Source organism: Pterocles gutturalis, unplaced genomic scaffold, assembly GCF_000699245.1.
Source record: "Pterocles gutturalis isolate BGI_N339 unplaced genomic scaffold, ASM69924v1 scaffold10077, whole genome shotgun sequence".
In the NCBI taxonomy this organism is placed as follows: domain Eukaryota; kingdom Metazoa; phylum Chordata; class Aves; order Pterocliformes; family Pteroclidae; genus Pterocles; species Pterocles gutturalis.
The window spans coordinates 24330-35973 of record NW_010110233.1 but is presented as its reverse complement, the minus strand read 5'-3'; the positions used below and the strand labels follow the sequence as shown (position 1 = coordinate 35973).

General features: G+C 41.0%; 1 protein-coding gene across 1 annotated transcript in view; it reads right to left on the bottom strand.

The window, feature by feature from the left end:
• Nucleotides 1-2024: 2024 nt before the first annotated feature.
• Nucleotides 2025-11644, bottom strand: part of RSPRY1 (ring finger and SPRY domain containing 1) — a gene marked incomplete at its 3' end in the record, with an annotated part of 20323 nt that continues 10703 nt past the window's right edge. Inside the window, 7 exon segments of the mRNA XM_010073272.1 lie at nt 2025-2177; nt 3704-3728; nt 3731-3799; nt 4805-4916; nt 8510-8653; nt 9436-9551; nt 10807-10938. Of these exon segments, the coding sequence (XP_010071574.1) occupies nt 2025-2177; nt 3704-3728; nt 3731-3799; nt 4805-4916; nt 8510-8653; nt 9436-9551; nt 10807-10938 (751 nt within the window).

The following is an 11644-nucleotide window of genomic DNA, read 5'->3' as shown; positions in this document are numbered from 1 at the left end:
TGGACTTGGTGATCCTTGAGGCCTTTTCCTTAATGATTCTGTGATTCTAAAAAAGGCTCAACACCCCCAGAGATGTTCGAAACAGTCCTTGACTCCCTATTCTGGTCTGTCAGAAAGGGACAAGGAGGGTGTTAGATGACAGTTTTTCTAGCTCCTACAGCTGAACACTTCAGAAAAAAATTCTTCTTAAGCATCTGTGTGCTTTTAAGAGTTGAAAAAAACCCAAACCGAATAAACCACATAAACGCACATGTCAACAAAATTCAGAAACCCTATAACGCTGCAACACAGTTTAAAAGAACAGCAATTGAAAAGAAACCCAACAGCCCCGTATGGCAACTGCCACAAGGGAGAGCAAATGAATAAAAATCCCCCATGTGATGAAATAAGACATTTCAAGTTTAGAACACACATGCTACGCATCCAAACTGTTCAACATCAGCGTGGCATGTCTAGCCCAGGCTACGTCCCAACAATAAAGGCATTAAATTCAACACAACCCTACAGAGTTCCTGTTAATTCTTGCGATGGATAATTAACGTCCACTCAGGCCCTTGCCTTTTTTTTCCCCCTATCACTTTTAAGATCAAAGTTATTTTTTAATTTAAGGTCGGCTTATTGTTTCCAAACAGTTCAGGCGATAGGGCAGGGATGATCTTTGGTTACACAAAGAGCGACAGTGTCCAACCTTGAATGGAGCCTTTCAGTGCCATCCCACATTGAACAGCCTCTAACACAGATGGCCAAGCTTCTCCAGTCTGGCACCAACAGGCAACCAGTTTCCCCCAGTTTCTCTCCACACCTTTTAGCACAACCAAATACCAGCTCTCGCAGCTAATGCTTAAACATCGCGGAAGTAGTGCCAGAATGACAGCTGATGATCAGATGTGAGCATTGTCTAAAAACTGCAAACCCCTTCGCCTAGTGCGTGACACTAGCAAGGCAGGAGAACATTTAATTTCACAAGGGGGCTGACCAAGAATGGTAATAAACAGATCATCTTCAGGGAGTAAATCTGACTCTCACTTAAAGCCCCTGTGGTCACAAGCAGGTGTAAATTACTCTGTTACATGTAAGTACAAAATGGCCTTGCAAGTAGGAGCCGATTTTCTCTGCGTACAATATCACGAGCCTCAAACTTTGACAACATACAGCTCAGATCCAGGAGTAAGCTAATTTTGTTTTATTTCTAAACACTAAGATACTTAAGTTCCTAATTCCCTTGATCAATCAGCTAGATAATTCAAAACCAGCCTCTGAATTTTATTATAACCAGGGGTACCCACCTCCAACAAAACGCTCCCACTTAATTAGAAGCAGCAACAGATTATTTCCACCACATAGATCAGCGCCACCCTAGAGGGCCATCGTTAGACAAAGCTGCAGATCTAGGGTATGCCATACCCCAGATTACACTCTACACTGGTACTGTTTGTGTTCCACTAAATTATTTTATTACGAATGACCCAAACCAGAAAAGCTATTGGTTTTCATCCCTGCCAGAAATTTGGCAAGTTAAGAAAAAAATGTATCCAAACCTGCTTCTGTCTGGCTTGATTTACATTTAGGTGGGAAAGTGTTTCTAAATTTAAATAACCTTTGTTGTTACTATCATTCACAAATGGGGAAACTTTCATCTGGATCAAAAAAGGAGGACAACTTCAATCATTCATTACCTCCATGCTGCCAACATCACAAATTAGGTCAACTGTAAATACATCACCTTTTTTTTTAATTAAGACTATACATCCTCAACCAACCTAATTATTCTTAGACAGCAGGAGGCACTTTACTATTGCATAGTTAACTGTTTTTAGTAAATTTTAATTTAGCTTAATATTACAAAAAATAGATTAATTTAATGGATTTTGCTTGAATATCTCCTGCCCTATTTGTTAAGTTGCACTGGAGCCTGTGGTCTGCTCCTTTTCTGACAGAGACCTCTAAAAGAGCTTTTGCAACTCAGAAGTGAAGCATTTTGTTTCTCCGTATAGAAACGCACTCAAACTAGGCAGCAGACTTACCTAGGCAAAATGATTTTCTCTTCTGCTGTTAAGAAGGCATAATCATTAAAGGTGCTAAACTTCATGGATGGTGGGTACTTGAAAGGTTTTGCCCCAAAGTTGAACTCGCATTGTTGGTATGACATGAAACTAGCTGCAGCAAAAAAGCCCGATCTGCAACATGATGAACAACAGGCATTTTAAAATGACTGTAAACAATAATAGTGCTTTCCACACATGTTATTACCATTCCCAGACAAAAATATACCCTGGAACAAAGAGTCAAGTTCCTTCAATAGAAGTGTTCTACAGCTAATTTGGAGAAAAGCCTCTAACACATCCAGTTTCAGCTGCACGTACTTTCCTTGTTTAGTTCTCAACTTCTGAATTTACTGTCAGGGTTTATCTGGATTTACTCCCGAGTCAGCCAGTAAGGGCTGCTTACTCCACAACTGGGATTAGTCACACTTGCACTAAGAGCAGACACACACATCCCAACAGCCTGCAGCCTGATCCTCTTTACACCGATCAGCTCCAATATCTCCTTCGGCACCGGAAAAAGTATCTTCCTTCCAAACAACTGCTGTTTAGTAGAGCTGTGAGGAGCAGTACCGCCTGCAAGGGACACCTCCACGTCCACCGCTGCTGCTGCTGCTTTATTTGAGCAGGCACAAATCTGGAGAACTTGCAACTCTTGGACACTTGTCATGTGGGACCTGAGCAGGATGAATCCAGGTCTGAGCTCCCTTAGCACAACGCCCATCTGTTCCTTCTTGCCCTTGCAGAATTACTGCAGGACAGCTGTCTTTTCTTCGCAGCCACCTTGTAAAAGCACCACAACTATCCCCTTTTGGTTTTATTTACTGAAGGGGCCCCCAGTTGACTAATACCCCAAGTTCTAACCAAGCAACAAGATTTGTTGAGTATACTAGAGACATACTCCACGTGAAGAATGGAGTACTGCAAGCTGAACAGACAAGATATTCTGCAACACTTTGAACTGAACTAACGTTTTGCTTGCATCTTGAACTTCATTTTGAGGAGAAAATATGAATGAAGTTACTAGCACAGTACTATTCATTTACAAAGTACTGTCATGTTTAATTAAACTGCGTAACTTCTCTCTCAAGTACCACAGCAGCTTATCTTTTCAGAACTAAAAGGCTGAACTTCTCCACGAGAGTCGGAGGAACTAGCCACGTGTTAATTTTAACAGAGTTGGCAAAATAAGCCCAACGCCTTTCTGTAACGCTACCCAGAGACATCTTTCCGTGAATACTCCATACACTCCTACGGGAACTGGCCCCACTGAACAGCAGCGAGTTCATACGCACTCTTCAGCATTTAGAGGACTGAGGCTTTATTTTTCAAAAGACCAAAAAAAATCCTCAAGCACTACTAGAAGTTTGTTCGTCTTTGCTACAGCCTCGTTCTATTTCAATGCTGTGCTAGCCTGAGAGTAGAAAACATCCAGTTGAACCTACCTTTGGAAGGGCCAAAGTATTTCTTTTGGACCCTGAAATCCACCAGTAAAATTATATCCTTCTCACTGATTTCTAAGAAACTTTCAGTTGGGAAACCTGCTTAATGATGGCTGCAGGTAAGCAAATATGAATTTACATCTCTAAGGGGAAACACTTCATATAATTAAAATAATTCCCCATACAGGTCACTGTCCTGCCAAATGACCACATACTTACACAGCAGATGAAAATACTTGCTTTGAAGCTGGTTTCCATTTAAATAGAAGATCATTTGCTTTTCTTGCAAGTCTAGTAGAAATCCTATTGTGTCTCCTTACATGCAAAACAAAGATAATTAAGAGTAGTGAAATCTTTTAAATCCTAACAGCTGAAACAGTTATTGTTTTAAGTATCATATATCTCATTATGAGTTTTCTCACTTAAAAGGAAGTGTTTGCAAAAGCATAAAAGAAGAAATACTGATACAGATAGTAACTAAAGAAAAAAAGACAGGACAGATAGGAACTAAAGAAAAAAAAACCAGGACAAAATAGTAAAAAAAAAAAAAAAAATTTAGTCTGCCAAAGCATTAATACCACATAGTTGCAGAAGTATTGCAGAGTATTTGCTAAACTTGGAAAAAAGCTGCACTCTGTCTCTCCTTGGCTATTTTACACCCATTGAAGACACCCTCAGAACACATACTTGCTAAAGTTTAAGTTTCTAATATACTCGTGCATATGCGTATTTTATAAGAGACATTTTAATTAGCCATCCTTAGGAGCAACTTCCAATAGAAGAGAAGGCGGCACAGTTCCCACAAGCGTGGCGTGCACAGACTCCTACCAAGATTTCAAAGCTGAGACGAACAGAATTTTGCTGTCCAAGGACTTATCCAAGAATTTAAAGGAAGCAAGACAGTGAAAGTACTCCTTAACCTTGATCTCTAACTTAGACAGGTTTTTTCCCCTACTTCTCCAAAATAACTCTTTCAACCCAGAAAGGAACATTTCAACCCTGCTTGTAGGCCTACAAACATCTAAGCAAAAGTTTTATGATTAGTTGGTGCTGTGATTTGTAGTCTGCCTATGAAAAAAAAAAGCATTTGACTAACAAGATTATCTTGTGGAACAAGAGCGTGGTGCCTGCTTTGTACATGTAAGCCACTACAAACACTAGTAAAAGCACAATAATTATTAAACCTTTAGTGCCATCAGGATCAGGCAGTAACTCTGTTCACACCTACTAAAAAACTGTTTTCTAGATAACCGGAAAAGCAAAAAAAAAATCTTGTGCAGAAACCCTGTGAGGATAACCAGCAGAAGATGGCCTGAATACCTTCTTTCCAACAGGGGTGGGAATGTGGTTTACTTCTGGCATTGTACCAAATCAGCTGCCGGCAGCCATCGTACGCACAGGAGTATTCATCGTCCCCGATGCCGTAACCTTCCTTTAGAAAGGGAGTAAAGCATTTCAGTCCGCAGCCGTTCCTCGCGCAGAAGGGCTAAAGTTTATTTTGATTTAACAAAACAATTCAGCCAAGAGCAGGAGGAGTTTCTCCCACCCCCATGAAGATAATTTTTTCCACACTAGACTTAGTTTCATTTTAACATCAAAAGGAATTTGTTGGGATGAGGAGGGGGGAAGAAAGGGATATTACAGGCTGCCCAGGGCAGTGGTGGAGTCACCATCCCTGAAGGGGTTCAAGAAACGTGTCAATGTGATGCTTCAGGACATGGGTTAGTGGGTTGGGTGGTGTTGGGTTGACGGTTGGACTTGATGATCCTTGAGGCCTTTTCCACCCTTAATGATTCTAGGATTCTATACTGTCTCAAAAATATTCTCCATTCCCTGTGAGCTCAAATCACTCCTATTAAAATACTTAAAAATCAGAAGGCTAGTACCCAAATAGCTATCTTTTTGATAAATGTATTTAAAAACTCAACATAGAAGTGTAATCACCCTCTTATCTTGAAGTCCCAGTACTGGACTCGTCACACTTTCCCCCACCAGATATCCAAGTGCCACCAGAACACACAGAACACAGGAAGAGAACAAACCCACAGACCCTTCACTGAATTTGTTGCATTTTGTTGTCCCTTTCAGTGCCAGCCTCCCTCCGTTTGCTAAAAGGTTATCAAGCAACAGTCCCAAATACAAAACTAAAAGTTTTGGAGTGGAAGCAACATCTGTCACGTAGGAGAGCCCAAACATGAAACCCAAAGGCATCATGGAAGATAACTTCCTCGTGCTCGGCGTGGTTTGTCTGGAGTGTAAATGCTAGACAGCGGCTGATTACACAAGCCTCTGCTGCCCCACATCAAAGCTAAGCCCAGCTAATGGGTGCCTAATGTCACATTTCAGACTAGTCTTTTTGTTGCACATGCTGTAAATAAAGAGCACACGGCTACTCTTATGACTGTTTGTGACATGCCCAGAAGATAATATCCTTGGATTCCAGGCAGACACCTGATGAACTCAAACAACAGCAGCGTTTAGCCACCAGGAAACAGTTGTAGCCTCAGAAAAATCATCCTGCTCAGAGACGTGACATCTCTGATTTTCATACATCATACAGGAAGCGCAGACAGAAAAATGCACATACACCAAGCTCCTTAGCAGTAAGTGGGAAAAATCTTTTAAGCCTCTTAGCAGTCTAAAGGCAGACACACAGCCCTTTATTTCAGACAGTTTCCATTACACTCCATGTCTACAATGCCTGTGCTCAGGACCGGTCTGTACGGTATTTTTGTTTGGTTGTGGCTTTTTTTTTTTGTTTGTTTTGGGTTTTTGATTGCGGTGGTTTTTAAAAGTTTTTATTTAAATCACACTCGCAATTCCATGCTACAAATGTGGGACTGGACTTTGGGTGTCATGTAGAGATATATGCATGTTATACACCAGCAGAGGACCGTGCTATTTACATGAATACTTAGAAGAAATGCAGCAAGACCACTAAACTCACAGGAAGGCTTGAGTTAAACAGTGTGAAAAGCTACTCTCCCACTCCTGTTTCTTGCCAAGTGTGTGCGTGTCTATTTCATCTCTAGGATGTATTTCTCTCATACGCCTCACCTTCAATATTTACTTACATGTATGTATCTGGCCTATCGTCATACTAGCTTCTGCATCTGACTCAGCTGTAGAATGACTTTTTCTATAATAATCAGAAATGAGCAGTTTTAACTGCTTATCTCTACATTAAATATATATATATATATAAAATTCTTATCTTAAAATAAATTCCAAGTAGGAACAGAAAGCCATGTGATTACAACAATAAAGAAGGGCCACAGGCACATTTCTTACTCAAGCTCAGGGAGCAGAGGTGTCAAAATCCCAGCGCTGGGTTTTCGCTCTTCCCAGCGGCGGCAGGCTGGGCCATACACACCTTCTGTACCAACATTCCAGCCTGCGCTTCAATGGAAGTTTGCAAGGCTGATAGTACAGAAAGCCCTCTCAACGCTGAAGCAGACAAGTTTTCTGGATAGTAATCATTATGCTTTCTAAATATTATGGAAATAGTGAAGCAAATTATGTGACAGCATAGCGAGTTTACTACAGCCAGGTTACCATTAAGATTTAAGAAAGAAGTCCTAGTTAGATCTCTGCTACCATCTGAGATTATTCTTTGGCTATAGGTTTGGATTCATGTGCACATAGCACATTTTGCTTTAATGCTAGTAAGTACTTAATTTTAAAAGTGAAATAGTAGGAAGACTACTTAGAATACGATATTAAGTTATCTGGATGAGAGGGAGAGCAAAGCAAACTAAGACAGCATACTTACTCTATATTATCAGAATAAAGGTAAAAGGCAATTCTTATTTTTAATTTAAAAGCAACTGTCACATACCCAAACCATACCATATTGCTACTGCCAGCAGATCCAATGACACCATGCTATCGCAGAGGCAATTAAAATCATTATTTCCATTGTGAAAGTTAATTTAATAGGAAAGTACGTTAAACAGGCTAATCAAGTGGCTGCTTGGTGACCTGGTGTCCTGGGTTCAGCTGAGACAGAGTTAACTTTCTTCACAATAGCGAGCAAGAGGCTGTGTTTGGGATTTGTGCTCAGAAGAAAGCTGATAACAGTGATGTTTATGCGGCTGCCAAGGTCTTTCAGCTTCTCTGGCTGTCTGCAAACAGGAGAAGCTGGGAGGGAGCACAGCCCCAGTTACCAGCCCAGGATTTGATCTTAGGTTCAAGATCGAGACCCAGAGTGGCCAATAATCTATTCCATAACATACACATCATGCCCAGTATAGAGGTGAGGACCCTCCAGTCCAGTCAGCTCTCGGTCTGGGACGCTCGGACTGTTCTCTCCGTTCCGTGAGTGCGGTTTCGGGACCCTCCCTGCTCCCGGATCGTTAGCCGGGAACAGGCTGAGCCTTGGTCATCAGGTGGGGGGGCAGTGTCACTGTATGTCACTCATTCGTATATTTGTATACAGGATTATTTTCAATATTATTGTAGTTTGGTTATTAAATTGTTCTTATCTCAACCCACAAGTCCTTTTTTCCCTTTACCCCTTTAATTCTCTCCCCTATCCTCAGGTGTGTGTGGGGGGGGAATTGGGTGAGTGGGTGTGTGGTTTGGCCCCCAGCCAAGGGCAAACCCATCACACCTGGGTAAAAGTCAGTGCATGATAATCTGACAGTTTCTACTGAGTAACTGTTTACTTCCAAAACCAGCAGACAGTAACTAAGCTAAAGAATTTCCAAGAAGGGACTAAGCCACACGAAATAAGAAATAATTTCCCTTTAACTCCCAGACAACAGCAAAGAGCTGACAAGCTGTTGCTGCAGGCAGCTCTGCATGACTTTTGTGAGCAGTGCCAGCCTGCAGCAATGACAATACAGCCTTTGCTTGTACCGCTAAATTCAGCAAAAAGAGCTTCACAAAAATACAGGAAGATTGAGGGAAACACACAAGTGGCTCAGTTACTACCCCAGAATAACCAGAGCTATTTTCCTAGGTGTTGTAAGTAGAAAAATCCTGCAGTGACATCATCGGCTAGATGACATGACATGTACTCACATGATTGAGAAATTTGCTGTCTTTGGTAGCCCATCCTATCTGCATCACTCCTGAAGTAATGACTGTCACTTCATAGTACCAAACTCCAGAATCAACACAGAACGTACATCTAACGCTTTCAAAGGATGAGGCATCACAGCGAGCCTACCAAAAATCAAACAAAAAAATTAAATTTCTACAAAATTAGCATTCAAACAATCCCCTTTCTTCTCTGGATCAGGTTTCTCGCATATAAGAATACACCAATATAATTTTAGTGGTACTTCAGACAGAAAGCGACCTCTCTTTATAGCAATAATTGTCACACAAACTAGTGAGCAGGCAAGAGTGAAAATTGTTCAGTGGTAAGCCACAGGAAAGAGAAAAAAAAAAAGGCAGAAAGTTGACAGAGTCAATTTGAAGATATAAAGACTAAGACAACCAAGACAGGAAGACATAAGTCATTGGTTGTTAGTTGACTCCTGGTATGAAGGACAGAGAGGTATTCAATGTTACTTCATGAAAATTCTTCTGGAATTAGACAAGTTTTAAAGAAAAAGTGAGAGGAAGAAAAAAGAAACAACCACATGGCCAAGACAAAAAAATCCTACTGCTATGGGCTTTTCAAACCAGGACAGGACAAACAACAGGTATTACACTTTGTGAACAATTTCAGTCAAAAGGAGTGAAAAGCCAGCTGACTCTTAAGCATTGTCCTCATTTTCGGAAGTTTTGGGGCACTGATAGAGGTGCCACTTTAGTGTGAATATTTCTGCAACTGAGACCAGTGTAGCAATGTTCCAACCCTCTGACAAGGCAAGTTTTCTAAAAAAAACTGACAGAGAGCTTTGATTCATTCTAGGAGGTCCCAGAAGCAAACAAAAATAGTTAAAACCTGCCTGTTTCTTCAGCCTGTTTTAGGTTGAAACCACAAAGTAGTATCTTACCTCTAAGCCATGTGGCGAGATCTTCAGGTATTCGCTGACGTCATTACTGTTCAGCATGGCCCTGATGTTGGTCAAGTCAACCTTCTCGTATGTAAACTGCCTGCCTTCTTTTAAAACTGCAAAATAAAACTAGTTTCAATCCCTGAAGCAGTAAAAATTTTAAACATTTCACACAGCAGCAATCAATCTCTCTCCAGGATCCAGTTAATTTTTGGCATAACTGAATGAAATATTGACATTCTGCCTGCGTGAAAACAACATCGCTTCCGGTACACTGTGTGTTAAATATCCTCCTAACATCAGAACATGACCTACACCTCTGAGTAGAGCTCCTACAAGCTAATTACTACTTTCAGCAAAGCTATAGGCACATGTAAGGCATCCGAGTTCATACCACTGCTTCGGGATTTACCATTGTATTTGTATATTCAGTTGGGCGGAGGTCTTCTGATTCATCACAGTGGAAAAGATTTTGGGTACGGGAAGTAGAAGAAGGGGGAAACAAGGGTTTAAAGTTTTTTACCCTCTTATTTTCAGTTAGGTGAAGAACTTGAACCGAGCCAAAGCAGCTCTTTCTCCCAGCATCCCCGTTTCGCGTGGAAGGATGAGAAGCATTTATCTTGCCAGGTGCCAGATGGCTGAGGCATGGGGATTTACAAACCGGAGATCTTACCTTAGGACCCTTCATCTATCCCAAACTCGCTACAACACTCACACAGAAGTTTACTAAACACAACTGACATTGGCCTTCCATAAGCTGGGTAAAGCTCCATAAAGCCCACCAAGACCTTTTACCCAAAAGGCATTAGAAAGCAACGGTCCTTAGAGTTGCCACACCCTTGAAATCACAACTAAACAAGTGAATTTGGTTGTCAGTCATCCAAAAGGACAGATCTAGTAAACTGCTCAGTCAAAGACTTTTCACTTTTGATCACAAAACCGTATCTCTAAGAAGTCTTTAATAATTCTTTGAGCCTGTGCACTGCTGGGGTATGATCCCAGTAGTGAAGGTCACCAGGGTATGTCAGGAATCCAGCTGCTCCACAGAGACAGAGCTGCACTATTCAGCTACTCGCAGGTCTGCTGAGTGTGGGTTACAGGAAATACAGTGCAGAGAAGAATTTTCATCGCAGCTCCAACTTGCAGAGTACAAACCACTTCCTTTTACAAACAGTTTTCTTGCCAAAATTTCCCTTCCATGCGATTACACTGTATTTATTTGCCCTTTTTTTTTTTTTTGAAGGAGAGTGATTACAAATGCAGTCAGGTATATTTACAATAAGTGCTTATACAAAACAAACACAAAGTAGTCCTCCATCTCTTTGAAGAAATGATGAATATTAAATTAATCTATCCCTTCGTTATACCTACACAGATTGTCTAAACTCCACTGGGCACAGAATCCAACCTGGCGTTTTAAATAGTCTGTATTATCTGTCCATTTCTCCAGCAAGATCAGCTGGTCACTAATGCACGATTCAGAAACTGTCATTTTATTTTCACCTGCAATTTAAGAGCAAAAAAAAAAAAAAGAAAAAAAAGAACAACTGCTATAAACTAGGGATAAGTTTAGTTAAAATAGTAACATTCTACAAGTGCAGTACAAGTCCCTCCTCCCCCCCACCTTTAAACCTCAGTATTACAAACAGCATGAAATTCTTTCCCCAAGAAGATGTGAAATGAATTGACCACTCAGATATACCACTTCTCAGCATGGAGGTTCATCGTCAAGAGACCATTCGATCACGGCTGTTCTCCATCTCTCTAGTACAGATTTATTTCTTTTCACACAAAGGTCCCATATCATAAGTCTTTATGGAGCAATTTCTAAGCTGAGAAGGACTGAGTTTCAGCAAATCTCTTAAGGGTTTGTGGGTGGGTGTGTCATTAAAGCAAGAAATATTTTTTCTTGCCTGCAAACACCCAAATCATAGCTGTTGTCAATCTCTAATACAGATTTATTTCAGTGACAAAGTCATTTTGTAAGTCCTTCTACAGCAATTTCTAACTGGGAAGGACTGCACTGAGTTTCAGCAAATATCTCGGGGGTTTTCAGGGGTAGAGGGATGTCACTAAAGCAATAAATATTTCTTCTGGCCTGCGGACAAACATTTCTCTTCTACATTTGCGTTCCCACCACTCCAGTCTCATGCTCCCGAGTGTGATCGGATGAAGCAAGCGACAATCGCGCAGTAGAAGCCGTAGTATG